The sequence below is a fragment of the Rhineura floridana genome, chromosome 2 (assembly GCF_030035675.1).
Source record: "Rhineura floridana isolate rRhiFlo1 chromosome 2, rRhiFlo1.hap2, whole genome shotgun sequence".
NCBI classification, from domain to species: Eukaryota; Metazoa; Chordata; class Lepidosauria; order Squamata; family Rhineuridae; genus Rhineura; species Rhineura floridana.
In genome coordinates this window covers 122004037-122024871 of record NC_084481.1, presented here as the reverse complement: position 1 = coordinate 122024871, position 20835 = coordinate 122004037, and the positions used below count along the sequence as shown (strand labels likewise).

Below are 20835 nucleotides of genomic sequence, written 5' to 3'. Positions count from 1 at the left end.
GTCTCCACCAGTAGCCGCCCCCCATGTAAGAGGCCACGCCACGTTGTCAGACAGCCTTCCCCTGACCCGACTTTGGTGGCCGTGGGTAGGGGGTATTATGAGCAGGATCACCAGGATCCCTTATCAGAAACCGATTCTATGGGGTCCAGGGATGACGGAGAATGGACCGATGCCTCAGATACAGAGGCTCAAACTTTGGTCAGACTATTTTGGAAATTCATTTTGAACCATTGTTAAAAAAGGTGATCGCTTCCCTGGAGCTGACTGCTCCTTCTGAGGAACAACCTACATCCTCCAGACAGGCTATGGTGCTGCCTACCGTAAAGATTGGGCCTAAGGGCATTCCGTGCCCACCTATGCTGTTGACTAATATTCAACAGGAGTGGGAACTACCACTATACCCCAAAAGGGGGACTAACTGGGCTAATAGACTGTATACCTTAGAACCCAGTGTCATGGAGCAGTTGCGAGCCCCAGACATCGATGGGCCTATTACTGCTCTCCTATCACATTCCATCTTGCCACGGGATGGGGATGCTCATCTCAAAGATCCGATACAGCGTAAGTCAGATCTGGCACTTAAGCGAGTGCATGAGGTGACGGCGATGTCCATAAGAGCCTTGGTGGCAGCCTCAGTATTCTCTAGGGCATCACTGCTGTGGATTGAGGACCTAGCCCAAAATCAAGACCTAGAGGTTTCCAAGTTACAAAAGTCCATTTTAAAACTCTCACACTGTATCGCTTTCGTAGCAGACGCTACCATGAACTCCTCACAATTTGCAGCCAGGGCTATGGCCACGGCAGTGGTAGCCAGATGCCTAGTATGGCTTTCGCACTGGGATGCGGACAATGCATCCAGATTTAATCTAGCCACGGCTAAATATACAGGTGGAAAATTGTTTGGGGAAGACAATCTGGCAGAAGTTTTGGTGGACAATAAAGATAAAAAAAGTGATGCCCTCACAGGATAAAGACGAAAAAAGGCCATTTCGACGCTATACCCCCACTTTTCAGATGCGCTCCTTTCGTGGCTCAAGGCCCTTCTTTAGTAACAGACAGAGGGATTTCAGAGGCTCCCATTTTCCTTGGCAAAACCAGAAGCCTCCCCAGAGATTCCACCAGAATAGACAACAATCCTACCAGACTAGGCAGCAGCGTCAACCACAACAACGCTTCTGACTCTATACCTATAGGCGGTCGACTCAATTACTTCTTGAACCAATGGCAGACAACAACAAAATACAAATGGGTCCTGAGCATTATCAAAGATGGATACAGACTAGAGTTACACCAGTATCCACCCCCATGTTTCGTCTTCTCTCACAGACCGACATCACCACAAAAATACGGGACATTCCTAGAAGAAATAGAGTACCTTCTACAAATCTCAGCCATAGAACCCGTCCCAATAAAGGAACGGTTTTCCGGAGTATACTCCCTCTTCTTTTTGGTGGCAAAAAAGGACAATTCATACAGGGGGGTGCTCGACCTCAGGTTTGTAAACAAGTTCCTGAAGCGCAAGACTTTCCGGATGGAAACAATCGCTTCAATCAGGGAGGCACTCCAACCACACGACTATTTGGTATCCATAGACCTCAAGGAGGCCTACCTGCACATTCCAATTCACCCCAGACACAGAAGGTTGCTCTGGTTTACATACAACAACAAACACTTTCAGTACAAAGCTCTCCCATTCGGGCTGGCCACGGCACCCAGAATTTTCACCAAGGTGCTGGCAGCAGCACTCTCAGGTCTACGCCTGGCAGGGGTGCATATTTCCCCTTATTTGGACGTCCTACTACTCAGGTCCCGGTCATTTACCCAGGCAAACAAAGACTTAAAGCTTACATTCAGTTTCCTACAGAGCCATGGGTTTTTATTTTATTTTTTTTATTTTTTTCAATTAATTTTTATTCAAATTTTCAAAACCAAAACAATACAAAAAGAAAAAACACAAATCAATAACTAATACAATAAAAAAAGAAAAAAATTAAAATATTGACTTCCGATTTGTCGTAGTTCAGCTATAAGTCTATAATATATAACAAGCCTGTCTCTTAATAGATTATAAAATCACCTTCCTCCAGCAGTTATCTTAATTGGATTCAAATCTCATTAACATCATATCATTTTATTCTTCCACAAAAAGTCAAAGAGAAGTTTCCAATCCTTGAGATATATGTCCATCAATTTTTTTTTCTAGATAAACATGTCAATTAATCCAACTCATCAAGTCTACTAAGTCCAGTAATTTCAAATCGCTCTTCTTCCATTATCTGTATTGGTTCCATCTTCCATCTTCCATCTTTACGCACCCAATAATCTTGCTGTCATAGTCATATAATAAGAGTCTGATAGGAATTTCCTTTATCACAGATATTTCCTTGCCATCAATTCCGAACGTATCACTGAAGTATTGTTGCAAAGCCGCATCTCTGTTCCTCTTTTTTACAGAATACACTAGCACATCTCTTGAAGATTTTTCCATTGACACAAAACATGGATTAATTCTGTTAACTTTCTCCATTTCAAGTTCCATCAAATCCTTCCAGTCCAGGAATTTTTTCGAACCGATAATATCTTTATCTCCAATCTCTTCGTCAATTCCTTCAGGGACAGCACTGAGTTCCAAACCGTAATATTTATCTCCAGGATCCATCACAGCCAGGAAATCCAAATCTTTTTCCAGGTCCATATTTAATCCAATCTCCATAGTTTGAACCTTGCCTTTAATTTCTCTTTCATCCTTTTTTGGTTTTCCAGATCTATCTTTATTCTCCTTTCTCATAGAATCCTGAATTTCTTTCAGCTCCTGTCTCATTTCGTCAAATTCAATTCTCAACGCTTGACTATTATTTCTCAGTTCTTGTTTTATTGACTTAATCCCATTCATTATTTTCTGAAACATATCTAAAGATAAAGTTCCTTCTTGTACATCCATGATCTTCTTAATTGTCATTCTTAAAACCAAAGGAACAAAACTCCTTCAATTTTCAATGTCCCAAGCAAAGAGCAATTTATTTTTTTATCCAGTTACAAAGGAGTTAATCTTTCAAACCAACCGACGTCACACTCTAGACAGCCCTTATCTCTTATATGCCCAGAAGTGCAAAAACAGCTTTAGTTCACAGCGTCCAAATAACTAGTAGCAGAAAGAATGAGCAGATTCATCAAAAAAAAAAGTAGACCAGAAAAAATAGTCCCATAAAAAATAGTCTTATAAATCAAAAAGATTTTTCTTTTCTCTTCCAATCAGAAACCCCTCATCCGTTGTAATCTTTATAATGCTAATTTCCATGTCAGCTTTTTGCAATAAAAAAAAGATAGGCTATTTTTATTTTCTTCCCCCTTAGTTCCGTGAGTAAAAGAGAAAGTTTTGACTCACCCGGGTTTTCTTAATTGCTGGTTCTTTGACAAATCTCTTTAGCTGTATAGATAACAAAATAATGAGCGTAGACAGGAGAATGCTTGCCAGTTAGACCGTTTTTCTTTGAAGAAAAGAAAAACGGCTCACTTATTCAGCTGAGCTAGCTAGAAATCCTAGCTCCGTCCGAGCTGCTGGAAGACCTTCTTTCACAGACAATTCTGACGAATTCCAGTCTCCAACAAACACAACAAAGCTGTGTGGGAAATCTCACGTTTCTTCCTTATCCGGAAGAAATTATCCCCAGTCAAAAAAAACCCTTCTGACTGGATTTAAAACTGAAAAAGTTTCATCCAAGACGGGAGCCCGTCTCAGAGGCTGCACAGGCGGAGGGATCCTCCTGGGAAGTCCTAGAGCCATGGGTCTTTAGTGAATGTTCTAAAGAGCCACCTCTACCCCACACAATCACTAATACACCTAGGCACGGTGATAGACACCACTGCACAAACTATAACGCTGGCACCACAGAGGATCTGGGCCATCACCGATCTAGCACGCTCCATATGCGGACAACCGAAATCAGACTTGATGCACCTGGCAAAACTGCTCGGAATGATGGCATCATCTATAGCAGTTACACCATGGGCCAGGCTTCACTCACGTCCTCTGCAACATCTTCTGATCAAATTCCAGAGTGACATTGCCTCCAGACGACACCACAAGGTTGCCTTACCACACAACGTGCGTCAGTCACTCACCTGTTGGCATCAGGACTCAAATTTGTCCAGGGGGATCCCGATACAGGAGCCGCCCCGGGCAATAATCACTTCAGATGCAAGCCTCGGGGGCTGGGGTGCCCATTATATGGATCTTTTCATACAGGGACGTTGGAGTCCACCAGAGGCAGCCAGGTCCATCAATTGGCTGGAACTGAGGGCGGCTCATCTGGCGCTGAAGCATTTCTTTCCCAGTCTTCACTGCCCCAATGCATTGATCAAAACAGACAACACGTTGACCAGATCATACATAATGAGGCAAGGAGGGACCCGATCCAAACTCCTCAGCAGAGAAGCAACGTCCATGCTCTCCTGGGCAGAGCATCGCCTTACATCTGTGACGGCGGAATACCTGCAGGGGGCAATGAACGACTGGGTGGATTGGCTCAGCAGACATCAGATATTCCCAGGGGAATGGGCACTCAACAGAAGTGTCTTCCTGATGGTTCAACAGCAATTTGGAAAACTAGAAGTGGACCTTTTTGCCTCGGATGCAAACTATCAAATCCCTCGATTCTTTACAAGATTCCAGACACGTGCGGCAGAACAGACAGACGCACTGACGGCGAGCTGGCTACAGCTTCTATTGTATGCATTTCCACCGACTCCTCTCATAGCCAGAGTCCTCAACAAGATCAGGAGGGAAGAGGCACAGGTGGTCCTAATAGCCCCATACTGGCCGAGAAGACCGTGGTTTGCAGACCTTGTTCAGATGTCTGTCAAAACCCCGCTCGCACTTCCAGATTGCCACGACCTGTTACATCAGGGACCGGTCCTCCACCCAGACCCAGCCTGGCTTCAACTAGTCGCCTGGAGGTTGAACGGAGCAGGCTGTTAGCATTACGGATCTCACCTGACGCAACAGCAACTATCCTGGCGTCACGTAAACCGTCTACACTCAGGATATACCAATCCACTTGGGCAGCTTTCCTACATTGGTGTACAGCTCACGACACCGATCCTATGACGGCATCTGCACCACATATTCTGCAGTACCTCCAGGAGGGCCTTAACCAGGGTCTATGTCCTAACACGCTCAAGCGTCAACTGTCGGCACTTGCATCCGTTCTGTCTTTAGATGAAGGGGTTTCTCTAGCATCACATCCGTTGCTCAAGAGATTTCTAAGAGGGGCAACCGTTATTAGCCCTCCGGTAGTGCACAGATTTCTTTCATGGCACCTGCATACAGTACTGACCGCACTACAAAAACCTCCATTCGAACCTCTGCAGATGGTTCCTTTGCGAATACTCACCTTCAAAGTCACGTTCCTCATAGCAATCACGTCAGCACGCAGGGTATCAGAGATTCAGGCTCTATCAGTGCTAAAACACCTTTGCACCTTCCATAAGAATAGAGTTGTACTCCGGATCGCTCCTGGCTTCATTCCAAAGGTCAGATCTGAGTTTCACCTACGACAGGAGATCGTGCTGCCCATGTTTTGCCCGAACCCAAAACACCCCACGGAAAGGGCATGGCACTCCCTTGATGTGAGGAGGGCGTTGAAGGTATACATCAATAGGACAGCGCAGTTCCGTAGATCGGAATCTCTGCTGATATCTTTCCACCCTCCGACTCTGGGCCACAAGGTGTCAAACTCAACTATAGCGAGATGGCTGAAGGCATGCATCTCCTTGGCCTACAGATACTCAGTAAACCCGTGCCGCACGGGATCACGGCACATTCTACTAGGGCGGCAGCCACAACAGCGGCTTTTTTGGCTAATGCCCCATTGGAGGAGATCTGCAGGGCAGCAACTTGGTCCTCGCCTTCGTCGTTTACCCGGCACTACAAAATGGACTTGTACGCATCTGCGGAGGCTGCATTCGGTCGTAGAGTTCTACAGCAGGTCCTTAATCAATAGACCCACCCTATGGCCGAGCTTTAGTACGTCCCACGTGGAGACCTCACTGGCATCCATGAAAGAAGGTACAGTTGGACTTACTGTGAATGGTGTTTCTTCATGGATGCCATGAGGTCTCCACGACCCTTCCTATGAGGGGCTGGGCATTCCATCTGCACTATGCGCTATCCGATCTTATTCTGTTTGTCTCTACCTTCGCATTTCTTTCTTTCTATGTTACACTGAGGTGAAGTTCCGAGCTAGCCAAGAAAGAGAACTGGCATCACCTCAGTAAGAAGGGGAGGAGCCAGGAAAAAATTATGACAGGTTCCTGTCTCGAGCTGATTGGGGACTGTAACCCACGTGGAAACCTCATGGCATCCATGAAGAAACACCGTTCACGGTAAGTCCAACCGTACCTTTCACCCTTTTTCCACCATGGCAAGAGGTTGTAGCTTTTGTGTTTTGATGCTATAAACAAACAGTCAGAAATATTGCAAATTCACCATGGTATCCTTCTGGGCCAATTTGGTGGTATGGGTATTGGAGGCACTGTTTTACAGTGGTTCCAATCCTATCTTCAAGGTTGTTTTCAGAGAATAGCATTGGGTGATTGTCTTTCGGCCCCCTGGCAGTTGTGCTGCAGGGTCCCGCAGGGTACCATCTTGTCCCCCATGCTGTTTAGCATCTATATGAAGTCCTTGGGAGTGGTCATCAGGAGATTTGGGGTGAGATGTCAGAAGTACGCTGATGATACTCAGCTCTATTTCTCTGTAACATCTGAATCGGAAGAGGCCGTGCAAGCCCTGACCAGCTTGGTGGTGGGCTGGATGAGAGCCAATAAACTGAGTCTGAATCCTAGCAAGAAGGAGGTGCTGTGGGTTGGTGGTTTCTGAGTTCAGATAATTGATCAGTTGCCTGCTTTGGACTGGGTCATACTCCCTCTGAAAGAGCAGGTCCGTAGTCTGATGGTGTTCCTGGATCATTCTTTGTCACTAGAGGCCCAGGTGACCTCAGTGGCTAGGAGTGCCTTTTACCAGCTTCGGCTGGTAAGAAAGCTGTGGTCGTTTCTGGACCGGGATAGCCTGACCACTGTTGTCCATGCACTGGTAACCTCTAGGCTGGATTACTGTAATGTGCTCTATGTGGGGCTGCCCCTGAGGTTGGTCTGGAAGCTGCAGCTTTTGCAAAATGCGGCAGCGAGACTGTTCATTGGGGCAAGGTATAGCCAACATGTCACCCTGCTGCTGAAAGAACTGCACTGGCTGCCCATTTGCTACTGGGCCAAGTTCAAGGTTCTGGTTTTGGTGTACAAAGCCCTGTGCAGCTTGGGACCAGGATATTTGAAATATCATCTTACCCATTATATACCCAGTTGATCACTGCACTCTGCAGGTGAGGGCCTCCTGCACATACCATCTTATCAGAAGGTCCGTTCTGCACAACATAGGAAATGGACCTTTAGTGTGGCGGCACCTACATTTTGGAATTCACTCCCCTTCAATATTAGACAAGAGCCAGTGTGGCGTAGTGGTTGAAATGTTCTGCTTTCAACAAGCCTTTTAAGTTGAGACCTTATCCCAGTCTGCGTCTGTGTTGGAGTTGCTTTTTAATACGTTTCTTTTAATATCTATCTATCTATATATTTAAACCTTTTCTTTTAAATGTTTTTAAAGGTGTTTTGTTCTAATACATTTTAAAGTCTGTTTTTATGATGTTTTTAAGTGTTTTTGGTGCTTTTGTTTGCCGCCCTGGGCTCCTACTGGGAGGAAGAGTGGGATATAAACCAAATAATAAATAAATAAATAAATAAATAAATAATATTTAACCTCAGGAAAAACATTTCCTATTGTTTTCAGGAAATTGAAAGACTGGAGAGCAAGTTAAATCAAAGCCCAGAAAGGTGGCAGCCATTGTGGGAAAGAGTGAAAGTAAACGTGAAAGAAGACACAAGGCAAGACAATGTAAGTGATGGAAGGCACACTCTGAACAGTAATTCCATTCCTTCTACAAACAAAGGCTGGCAAAAGTTGTGACAAAATCACTTTTCACTTTTTTAAAGTAGATGTGACATTTTTTGGTTACTGACTGTAGTTGGCTCTAGCTCAGTGGTAGAGCATCTGCCTTGCAAGCAACAGGTCCCAAGTTCAGTCCACGGCATCTCCAGGAAGGGCTGGGAGAGACTCCTGCCTGAAACCCTGGAGAGTCATTGCCAGTCAGCGTAGAGACAGTACTGAGCTAGGAGGACCAATGGTCTGACTCAGTACAAGGCAGCTTCCTATGTATAAACTCTGTACTTTAACCAATATGCAAACTACTCAGAAGTAAGCCCCATGAATCTAATGGGACTTGCTCCTAGCCATGTGTGTACAGGATTGTAGCCCTAGTTTCTCAAAGGAAGAGAGCAAGGAAAGGCGTACCTCCATCATGGGCTGAGGAAGATCCAGTTGCTCAGCCTCACTCCCCTGCCTCAGAGGTCTTCAGTAGCAGCAATTGCTTGGCAACTGCCAGCCAGCGAAGACTTGCCTCCATCGTGGGCTGGGTGAGATCCTGTTGCTTGGCCTCAGTTCCTTGCTTCAGAGGACATTAGTGGGCTTTGCTGCCTAGTACATGGCAGCTGAAGGGCAATACCAGGAAAGACTAAGGATGAGGGCAGAAAATGCCAGCTGAAAAATCCTGGCACTTGGAGACACCATGCTGTTCCTGTTCCTGATAGTAGATTTAAATGCGATTTTTATTCTGAGAATCATTTGTAAACTGCTTTGAGAGCCTCTTCGAGCTATGAACTGGATATAAGTATTCTAAATAAATAAATAAAGCCAAACAATCGAGAATCTGATACATGTTTTCATTATATGAACAAGGGAATTATTCTTTTTTTTCTTTACTTCCAAATAAGAGCAATCTCAGTAAATAACACATACAAAAACAATCCTGGGTTTTTTTAAACTGTTTTGTGTGTGTGTGAAATTTTTCAGTTTTCTAACTATTTAGGTTCTTTATCAGCCACTGCTAATCCCATCTGAGTTAAAACAGGAGCCATTTGCCAGATCTAGTCTTGCACATGCGGAAGCCTGCACACAACTGTGGTTTTCCCACTTCTTCTTCCCACTTGTTGAAAATCAAGCAGAGGCACCATACATCAGGGTACCATCAGGAACAATTTCTTTTGTGATACAGGGGGGCTGCATTAGAGAGCAGCTAAAAAAGCCCTACTGCATGAGCAACCTTCTACTTCTGCAAGTTTAGATCCTATCCTTTATAGCCAGGTACATACACTTTAAATGCTGAAGATTCAAGGAAATACTCCTAAAACAAAATAAAAAAATCCATAAACTTAGCTGAAACATTAACAGCCAGCTGCCTCACAGTCTTTCAGAACATAAGAACAGCCTGCTGAATCAGGACAGTGGCCCATCTAGTCTAGCATCCTGTTCTCATAGTACCCAGTCAAATGTCCGTGGAAAGCACATAAGCAAGAACCACAACAGCACTCTCCGTTCCTGCAGTTTCCATCAACTGGTATTCAGAAGCAGCATGTTGCTTCTGACAGTGGAGGCAAAGCATAGCCATCATGGCTAGTAGCCACTGATAGCCTTATCCTCCATGAATTTTTTAGGCCTTCAAGTGTTGATGGCTCTTGTGGGAGTGGATTCCATAGTTTAACTATGTGTTGTGTGAAGAAGTACTTCTTTGTCTGTCCTGAATCCTTCAACATTCAGCATCATTGGATGTCCATGAGTTCTAGTGTTATATGAGAGGGAGAAATTTTCTTTACATGTTGGCAGTGGAGGCCATTCTATCATAGGGATGACGCCTCCCACTGGAATGACAGGCAGGGTCCAAATCCTTTTGCCTCCTCTCCAGGGGGAGGAATAGTCCCACCCTCTCCAGTCTGGCCCTGCCTGCGGTCAGTGACAGTTAAGGTCTTTTGCTTTGCTTCATTTCCCTGTGATTTATAACCCTCTTTGTGAGTTCCTATTTCTTGGTGTTCCTGGTCTTCTTTTCCTTTGAGTGTGTGGTGTTGAGAGAGAAAGTGTAAGTGTTGTTGTATTTCATTTTACCAATTTCCCCGGTTTGCGTTGGGCCCATAACTGGGAAAGAATTTATATAACTGCCCTGCGGGGCTTGAATGTAACCACCAGGGTTCACCCCAGGTCTGGTTGCTAGAGTGCCTTGCTCTTGCCTTTGTACCGCCAGCAGGTTGATTGTGAATTCATCTGTGAGGATCTCTCCTCAGTGGTTGCGGCCACTTCAGAGGGAGCAGTAAGGGCTGGCAGGGTTCACCCTGTACTTCTCTCCACTTTAGTTTCTCAGGGAGCGTTCAGATCAGCAGCAGCGGCAGAAAAAGGCGAAAGCACCATTTTGTTGGCAAGATCGCTGTCAACCACTCCTAAAGAGTGGTTAAAATTGCTTTTTAAAAATGTGTTTTTTAAATTTGTATATTTGTTTTTAATGTTTTTAATTGTTGTAAACCACCCAGAGAGCTTCGGCTATGGCGTGGTACATAAATGCAAATAATAATAATAATAATAATAATAATTTTCTACTTGTTGGTCCCAGTGATTGTTGCCATCTTAGGGTTGTCTATTTGTCAGCATACCCCACAACCTCTAGGAAAGAAGCTGGCTCATCTGGTCCTTATCTGTTAAGGCAAAAGTGTTCAGAGCAGTGGCAGCGGCAGAAAATGGCGGGAACGCCATTTTGTTGTTGCAGTCATGGCTGCTTTACTGCTTATTGCTCTCAGCTGTTAAGGCCACCTTTACTGCTGTATTAGTGGTCAGCGTACCCCACAGCCCTTGGGTACCTAGTGGGTTTGCAGATCTGCCCCCCCCAAGTATAAGTTCTCCTGAAGCAATTGGTTAAGAACTGCCTATTGGCAGTGGGAGGGGCAGCGGTTCTCTTCATACTTCTGATCAGAACACACTTTGGCAGTCCCCGCCTTTTTGATTAGCAGACAGTGGGCAGCTTAAAGTCACTCATGGCTTCCCCTATCAATATTTCAGAATGTCAGCAAATACTTTGTAGGGAGGTGGATGTTTCAGACTCGAGCGTCTTTTCCCCAGTGTGTCCCATTGGAGGGTTATGATTTCTCCCTCACCCAGTGTGCATAGTGGGAGCAACAGTGCGGTTTCTTTTCAAGGTGAACCCCCCCTTTCCTTCGGAGGGTGATTTTCCCATGTCCTGGGTGCGCACATGTATTTCCTTGGAACTTCAGGATGCATTGATGACAGCTGGCATTACTGGATCTGGTGGCTCTAAGGGTGAAAGAGTTCACAGATCCAGACACAAATCTCTCTCTAAGCATAAAAGGAAGAGGAGGTCTCACAGATCTTCATCTTCAAACAGCTCTGTGACATCGCATATTTCCCCATCAAGCATGGAGCCTCCTTCAAGGAGGCCTAGGGGCACAGCTTCTGCTGTATCCAATGTAGAGGCTGCATTCCCAGTGCCTGTTGCAGACGTAAGTGAGACTCAAGCCTTATCCACACTATTCACAGCAGCAAATGTGGTGGGACCTTCTGCTCAGAATTCTGTGCCTTTTCCCAGTCAACAACATGCTGTTGTTGCTCAATAGACCAGGAGGGTGTTTCTGATCCCGAAATTGATGTTCCCCATCCTCATCAAGAGGAGGGGGAATTATCTGGGGAAGAACTTGATACAGTTCCTACTCAGCCAGACATTTTGACTCTTAAGTATACCAGCCTTTATTAATTAAGACACGCAGGGTGCTTCAGATTTCTACTGAGGAGGCAGCACCACTGGATCTTGTAGCGTCCACTGCCATTGGTGCAAATAAGCCCTTTCCATCAATTCAAACTAAAGCCTTCTTGGTCCTGTTTCCACAGGTCTTTGACACTGCTTGGAAAGCTGAATGGGTGCACCCCAATAAGGTGAAGTTGGTATCTTATGTGGCTAGAAAGCATTACAGTTTTTCTCAGTTGGTTATGCAACAGCTTCATGTGCCAGTAGTTGACCCCCCTGTTGCTGCTCTGGGCTCCTCGGCTGCTGTTTCCTCAGAGGGGGAAGGGGCCCCCACGGATGTATGTGACAAAAGAGTGGAACACACACTTAGGCGGTTTCAAGGCAGATGCTGTGGCTTTTAGAGCACGTGCAACTGCCTCAGTATTTTCTAGGGCAGCTTTCATGTGGGCGGAAGAACTAAGGGCATGAGATGATGTGCCTAAGTATGTTGAAAACGAGGAGTGTGCATGCCTCCACTTCGGCAGTGGATGCAGGCCTTGATGCCCTACAGTATGATGCTTGATCTACGGCATCAACAGTGGCGAGATGTAATATTTGGCTTTGGCAGTGAGAATTGATGCCAGTTCACAAATGAGGGTAGTTGGTATACCCTTCTCAGGGGCCAATCTATTTGGTGACCCATTACAGGAGCATCTTATTGACTCACGTGATAAGAGGAAGGTACTTCCTCACAGAATAACGACCGCAAGGGGCGTCAGCAGCTGTTTTTTCGTCCCTATAAAAAAGTTTCAAGGCTCAGGGGCTTCTCCTCTTATTGGCCACCCTGGGGGTGCCAGGATGGGGGGCTGGAAGCCCTTCTGCTAGAATGGGGGAAACTCCACTTTTTTCTCCAAGTTCATCAAGGGTGCAAAGAAGCCCTCCTCTGCATGACTTCTTGGATTCCCCTGGTCGACCAGTGGGGACTTGGTTATTGCACTATGCCCACCAGTGGAGAGAAGTAACAAATTGGTGCTAGACACCATGACACACAGCTACTCTCCGGAGTTCACCAACACCCCACACAATCTTTTTGTTTTGATCATGGGATCCAGACAAACACCAAAAGTATCACCAAAAGTATTGAGCTATTCAGTATCTGCTCAATATTCGCACTATAGAAGAAGTTGCTCCCTCAGAGAGGAAATATGGGGTTTATTCAATCTTTTTCTAGGTGCCAAAAAAAAGAAAGGAGACATCAGAGCCATACTAGACTTCAAGTGGCTAAACACCTGGACAGGGCCGGTTCTAAAGGGCGGCCAGGTGGGGCACTGGCCCGAGGGCCCCTGGAACTACAGAGGGCCCTCCGCTCTCCTTCCATGAACCGCGGAAGCAGGACAGGAGCAGCGGATCGCAGGACAAGAGCTTCCGAACCGCCCACCATCCCCCCGCTTCACTTACCTTTTTCTCAGCTGTTTTTTGCAGTTTGCCATCAATCAAAATGGCGGCAGAGGCTTCAGCCCCTTAGGGAAACCTCGGCCGCCATCTTGATTGATGGCAAATCTGCGCGCACAGTGCGTGCAGCCGCAAAAAACCCGGAAAGGTAGGTGAAGCGGATGAGATGGGATGGGAAGACGGGCGGCTCAGAAGCTCCTGTCCTGCAATCCCTCCCGCAGCTGTTTCCGTGAATCGCAGAAGGGGAGTGGAGGGGCCCAGGGCACGCTGGTGCCCAAGGGCCCCGTCAAACCTGGAGCTGGCCCTGCACCTGGATGTCCAAGAGAAGGTTCAAAATGGAGACCCTGAGGTCAATCATGGCAGCACTAAGAAAGGGAGATTGGGTGGGTTCCATAGACCTCTCCAAGACATACCTTCATGTATCTATCCGAGCAGCTTATTGGCATTTCCTCCGGTTCAGCAACGGCAGAAAGCACTACCAATATTGGGCGCTGCCCTTCAGCCTCTCCTTAATGCCGAAGGTCTTCACCAAGATATTGATGGCATTGGTAGCTTTTTTCAGAGTGAAGGGTGTTCATATGCATCCCTACCTAGACAATATTTTGGTTCGCAGCCCATCACAGAGCACCTGCTTGAAGGATACCAGGGTCACCCTGACTTATCTCCAGTGACTCAGGTTCATCATCAACACCAAGAAGAGTTCATTAGTTCCCAATCTGTCCCTCATTCATCTCAGGGTACAGGTCGACACCTGTCTGCTCCACATGCATCTCACTGTTATTTAGATGTTATTTTTAATTTAAACAATTTCATGCAACAGCTATGTCCTTAATTTATTTCTTCATTTCATGAAGAAAACAGTATTATCTAATGAGGTCAGCTACAATAATTCAGCTCCTTAAGCTTTAAACTCAGCCTGTGAATTGGTATTTTGTGTTCTTGCTGAATAAAGTAAAATGCTCACTGTGGTTCTAACTTAAAGCAGCCAGTAATCCCAGTTTTTAGGGTTGCTATGTTGAAACATTGGCTAGTCCTCCTAGTTAAACTTCTTGAAATTTTATCTTTCTTTTTAAAGCATCGGAGGCATCCTTCTGGTTCTTCAGCAATAATGTCATCCAATCTGCATTCCTATCAGAAAAGGTCTTTGTTGCATCTACCAGACAGTGGGTTGGGGGAAGAACAGAACTCCAACATCTCACCCTCCAATGGTGTGGAAAGGAGAGTAACTACGCTATACAATCAGTTCACATCAAAGAATGATGAAAACAGGTAATTTGAGTAATGAGAGTATGATACACAGCTCTCTTTTTCAACCAGGAAGTAGATTTACATCCATTTCTTAATTTGATGTTTAAAACTACAGGTCAACAAATATAACAAAAAAAATGACGAAGGTAGTAAAACAGTGCAACTATCTTGAAATAAAAAGTCAGACAAATCAGGTGCACTGAACTGGCTGTTGTCTCTCTTTAAATTTTGCTATTTTTTAATATTTATATGATTAATTCCCCCTGAACAGGATGTTGAGGTATATGCTCGGCTCATAGAAGAAAAGATTTCTCCAGGGGTGCATGTTGAGTATTTTATGCTTTTGAATAATAAGATACCTTTTATTAAAATTGCATCTTCAACTTAATCCATAAATATAATCTGGCCATTTAGACAAAAGATGCTAATTGCATTAGGACAGTAAATAGAGACCCAGCAATCGCTACACATTCTGGCGCACAATGCAAAAAACTGTCTTGTTAATAGATAAAACATTTGAAAAATCTCTGTTCCTATCCAAGAATTGTACTACCCCAAACACAACTGACCTTGTGTCTAATTTAGGAATGCATGTACAATTATCATTAAAGAAAATACTGATATGTTAAATAGATGTAGTAGTGGTGAACCAAACAATCCTCCATTCGTAATGAGATAATACAGAAATGCATATGTAAATTTCTTTTTGCAGGTAGTACTAATTGTTTATATTATGTTCCATTGAATTAACTGGACATATGAATTAATTGCTGGTATACAGAATTTCTTTTTTTGGATGACACTAGGTACGTCAGAGTAAGAATCATTTTTTTTCCCTTCAAGGTCATTTGAAGGTACACTTTACAAAAGAGGAGCTTTGTTAAAAGGCTGGAAACCTCGTTGGTTTGTGCTAGATGTTACCAAACACCAGGTAAGATATACTATTGTTTTCTGATATATGAATGATTTTCATATTCATGCAGAATAAGTTCTGCAGTGTGTGCAATAAATTATATGAGGAGAAAAGAGTTAAATTTGTAGAGGCGTTTTTTTATTAAAAGATGCAAAACAAACAACACGCCTCATTAGGCAAGTTTTATAACATGCTTATACAAATATGAAAATATGAATGACAGTAGGAACTCCCATAAACACTCTGGGTTGTATCCAATGCTGCAGTTCTCTTTGCGTAACAGAACTTCCCCAACCTCTTCTGTGGTCCCATGCACACCGTCAAAATCTGCTCCAGAGGGGTGGAGTTGGTTTTTAGGTAATCCAATTTTTTTTTCAACCAAGACTAAGTTTTGGGTAGATGTGTATTCTCTGCTGTATATTCTTCCCAAAGAGAGTGATTCAAAGAGAATGGAATAAACTAATTTATTTATATCCCATCTTTCCTCCAAGGAGTGATCCCCCTCTACCCATTTCATCCTCAGAACAACCCTATGATGTAGGTTAAGCTGAGAGATTACGATTAGCCCATGCTCACCCAGTGAGGTTCATGGCTGAGTTGGCATTTAAACCTTGGACTCCTAGGTTCTACTTCAACACTCTACTACACCACATTGGCTCTTGGGACACAGCACCTCTATATATTTGTGAACTGAGGAGTCTTAGGTGGGATTTTGAGAGCTGCCTCTGAATAATTCTTAGTTTGAAGCATTTTTTTTGCCATTTTCATTTGGAGAATTTATAAGCAACAATGGAATTTGCCCACAATGTTATGCAAAAAATCCCTCCAAGATGAAAATGTAAATTGCACCCTACACAAGACCCAGTGGTTCAAACTCTGTGAAAGCTATAATTGTTAGGTTCTCAAATGTGCATCTGTTTGTTATGTCTCTTCACAGTACATTTTTTTCTTTTTGTTCCTAGCTAAGATATTATGATTCTGTAGAGGATGCATGCTGCAAGGGCCATATTGATCTTGCAGAAGTGGAAAGTGTAATACCTGCTTCACCAACCATTGGTGCTCCAAAGCATGCTAGTGAAAGAGCATTCTTTGATGTAAGCATATTGGCCACAGACCTTGAACTGCTTTATATTACTCATGAAAATCCATACTTCTTCCATATGCATTTGTTCTCTCTCTCTCCCCCTCTCTTCCCAACGTAACTCCATATTTTTGAAGTTTTTGTGGCAGCCCAACACGTGTTTTTTTAAAATAAAATGGATTAAATAACTCTAGTGTCTGCTGCTAAGGTAAGGCTCTCTTCTGATTAATCCATATTGGTTTTAGTCTTGAATACCAATAAGAGAACAGATCATATCCGCATCATTTTGAATATGGGTTTCAGCATAGTCTTTTATGTTGGAAGTGCAACGCAGAAGTGCCCAAAATTTCCTTCTAGACTGTCACAGTTGAAATTACACATGGCAGGACAGTGAACCTACATAGATAGATTCCTACCCCCACACCACATATGCACTGTAATGGCCCGTAGATATATTCATGATATCCTGGATTTCTACAATCCTTCCATAGCTTATCTGAGGAGGAAGGGAGCCCACAGGAATAAAGTTTACAAGTGTTTATACAGATGCCTGCATCTCATTTTGTAAATCATTGTAAGCACAGGGGCATGGAACTCTACATCAAAAATTGACAAGTTTTGCTATTTTGGAATGAAACAATTTAAAAATAACTTTTTATGGGTTTTGCTCAATATTTGGTCTAACAGGGTCTGGGCTTTAGTATGTACCACTTCTAAGTTGCCATCCTATACAAAGTCAAACAGGTTGGGGAAGCATTGCCTTAGCACTTTTGCTGGGAAAATGAAATATAAACAAGTGGAAGGGTTATCCCACAAAGTAGCAAAGATGTGTGATGACGAACAGCAAATTAATGAGCTGCGCAAAGTGTAAATTGGCCTTTATAAGCATGAGAATTGTGCTTAGTAGGTATGGAAACTGATTGCATTTTAAAGACATAATGTTATCTTTCATTTTGTAGCTGAAGACGAGTAAACGCGTATATAATTTCTGTGCCCAAGATGCACAGAGTGCCCAGCAATGGATGGACCGAATACAGAGTTGTATTTCAGATGCTTAATAAGGAATCTCATTTTGCTGCCAACAGGAGAAAGGAAATGCTTTCAGTATGCATGAGAAAACAACTTTGGATTATGAGAGTAATTGTTATTGCAGTTCAAGCAGCCTTATGTTTTAGCCATAAATGCTCAGAATTTTGTCTTTCCTTAAATATATAGCTTATACAATTGCTGTTTCTCCATATGGAGGACACTCAAAATCATTAGCTTCTTTGCCTGGAAAAGTGTTCTCTTCCATAGAATTCCAAGTTAGGTAATAAGGAGCATTGCACTGGGATGCTCCGTTATCTCAGAATTGTTCTTTTTCTAAACAAAGGATTGTGTTTAAAACATTTGTGAACACTTTTCCCCAAAAAAATTATTTTTCACTACTTCAGAAAAAGGAGTCAATTTTTAGGCTAGTAACATTTTCTTGGAGAGCATTATTTAAACCTTCCAAACCAATTAAGGATTGTATCCAGCAGTTGCATGGACAGAAGACAATTTGCACAACCATTTTTTCTCTTTCCTACTCCTGCCTCTATGAAGCCCCAGAGGGTTGAGAGGCCCTCCTGAAAAACGTTGGTTGGGTTGTACAAGGCTGGAAGAAGGCAAGCTTATGCAGGGTTCCTGAGCCCACCCGATATAACACAGCCCACACTGTTCATGAAGGCTCTCCAAATTTCTGGAGACTTTGGGGGGGTGCAGAGGCTAAGAGGAAGAGGAAGGAAACAGAAAATTGGTTGTCCAAGTAATCGTCTACTCATGCAACCTTTGGATATAACTTTCTGTTTAGAATCCAATTAATAAGCATAATGGAGTGTTTTAAGCCATTATAGACAGCAAAAAAAAGTTTTCAGAAATTATTTTTTTCACAGTCATTTTGTTTCCAGATATATCTAGTTAGTTGAAGGATACATCATTTTTTCTTTATTTTCTCTTTACCTGTTGCAGTAGATCAACAGACATAAAAATAAAACTGACAAAAGTCAAAACCTGCTACAAATCAGACTTAGGAGAAAAGCCTAAAAAATATCAGAAGTTGTATCTTAATTTATGTGCTGTGCTGCTCGTTGTAAAATGAAATAACACAATGATAAATGCACTAAACAAAACAAAAACTTGCACTGAAATCCTTGAAAGCAGACATTTGAAGGACAGAAGTAAATTATTTATAGCAAAATGCTAGCTAGATAACCATGATTACAGATAATGAATATGTACATAATTGGGCATAATATGTGTGATTTCATACTTTAAAAACATTTTTGCACATAAAATGGAAGAATGTTTTTAGATTTTTTTTACATTTGCTAACATTGTGTTTGTTCATCTTAAATCTTTGAGAAATGTTGGGGTTTTTTATAGTCCAAAATTAATACAAGTTTGACTTGCTGATGACTTTGAGTGTGGAGTCTCTAGATAGCCAACATGTCATGTTTTTGTTTTCAGTACTAATACAGTAAATATCAAGCTAATATGTCAGAGTTTGTATATACTAATCAGTATTTTCTAGTGTTTAGTAATATTGCTTGTAACTTAAGAGCTGCATTCATATGCAATGCTAAACTAGTGTTATAATGACAAACCACAGCAAGCCTTGGGATTCTATGATTCTATGCATGCTAGTCCCTCCTCCTCTGATGCAGGCAAGAGGAGCAATTCAGAAGCTTCCACTTCATTTGTTGCGACATCTAAATCCAGTCAAACTGTGTTTATTCTTACCTGTGTTTAGTGAAAACAAGTAAACTTCAACCCATAGTTTATGAAGCTGGGTTGTTTTGACTAAATGATAGTTGATATTAAGCACAATTTAGGATTCAGGCATAATTTTTAAGATCTGGTTGAACTAAAAGGGGAAGGGATGGGTGTGTCAGAGGAGAGAAAGGAAGCATGGAAGGCCAAGGGCTACTGTGGCCTTTCATCATAACACCAAACTATGGTTTAGAATTTCATGTGAACTGAGTCAGTACCAACTAACCAAACTGACTTCATTTATAGGATTTCAGTTACTGAAATTGTATACTCTTTTTTTAAAAAAAACACTATTTTTTCTACATTTTTAAGTAAATAGTGTATACAGATTTCACAGTGTACACAGAATAGGAAATGCATGTTTAAAATACATTTGGAATTCCAAAAAGAAACAAAGGAATGAAGGATTTTTCTAGCATTTTCAGCAGAAAAACCACCACCTCTGAAGAAATGGTTTTGCACATTTCATGTATTTTTCTTTGTATATGAAGTACTTTTATATATGTACTTTGTATAATAATTATTCTGTTTGTTCTATGGTTGTTTAAAAATGTACACTACTTATATGGTTGTAACTAGTCAGTTTTACTTATTTTATGTGTGTTACATAACTAGTGTATGCTAACCAACTTGTAATAAAGATACTTCTTAAGAAAATATTCCTTCCTTAGTCTGCCTAGTGGTATAATACAATATCTCACATAATCTAATTGTACAATTAAATTATATTCCATATTACCTTGTAACAGAATTAATATTTTTGTAGAGGCAAATACCATCTTGTATGTGAAAAGGCTGTTCTTAAGTCTATTTTATCGTTATTAAACTCGCACCATTCCATGAATATCACTCACAAGCCATATATCAGTATGAGTACCTGCTTAGAAAAGTTAAATTGTGCTTAATTCTTTGTTAAGTGTACACACCCTGAATAGGGCTACAATATACAAATGGCACTCTCAACAGTAATTGTTTGTTTGAGCCTTTTATCACTAGAACTGCCATGTTGTTGTTATGTGCCTTCAAGTCGATTACGACTTATGGCGACCCTATGAATCAGTGACCTCCAACAGCATCTGTCATGAACCACCCTGTTCAGATCTTGTAAATTCAGGTCTGTGCCTTCCTTTATGGAATCAATCAATCTCTTGTTTGGCCTTCCTCTTCTACTCCCTTCTGTTTTTCCAAGCATTATTGTCTTTTCTAGTGAATCATGTCTTCTCATGATGTGTCCAAAGTAGGATAACCTCAGTTTCATCTTTTTACCTTCTAGTGACAGTTCTGGTTTAATTTGTTCTAACACCCAATTATTTGTCTTTTTTGCAGTCCATGGTGTCTGCAAAGCTCTCCTCCAGCACCACATTTCAAATGAGTTGATTTTTCTCTTATCCACCTTCTTCACTGTCCAACTTTCACATCCATACATAGAGATCGGGAATACCATGGTCTGAATGATCCTGTCTTTGGTGTTCAGTTATACATCATTGCATTTGAGAACCTTTTCTAGTTCTCTCACAGCTGCTCTACCCAGCCTCTTCTGATTTCTTGACTATTGTCTCCATTTTGGTTAATGACTGTGCCAAGATATTGATAATCCTTGACAAGTTCAATGTCCTCATTAGCAACTTTAAAGTTACATAAATCTTCTGTTGTCATTACTTTAGTCTTTTTGATGTTCAGTTGTA

At 42.5% G+C, this 20835-nt stretch overlaps 1 protein-coding gene across 7 annotated transcripts in view; it reads left to right on the top strand.

Moving 5' to 3' along the window:
- Nucleotides 1–19772, top strand: part of SBF2 (SET binding factor 2) — a 473611-nt gene extending 453839 nt beyond the window's left edge. For 2 of the 7 annotated variants that reach the window (XM_061610395.1, XM_061610396.1), the window contains 6 exons: nt 7841–7945; nt 11831–11875; nt 14194–14387; nt 15210–15297; nt 16242–16373; nt 17320–19772. In XM_061610395.1, the coding sequence (XP_061466379.1) occupies nt 7841–7945; nt 11831–11875; nt 14194–14387; nt 15210–15297; nt 16242–16373; nt 17320–17418 (663 nt within the window). In that variant the 3' untranslated portion in view covers nt 17419–19772. The remainder of the gene's footprint in view (nt 1–7840; nt 7946–11830; nt 11876–14193; nt 14388–15209; nt 15298–16241; nt 16374–17319) is intronic. The other 5 variants (XM_061610391.1, XM_061610390.1, XM_061610393.1 and 2 more) reach the window with 5 other exon arrangements.
- Nucleotides 19773–20835: the final 1063 nt, after the last annotated feature.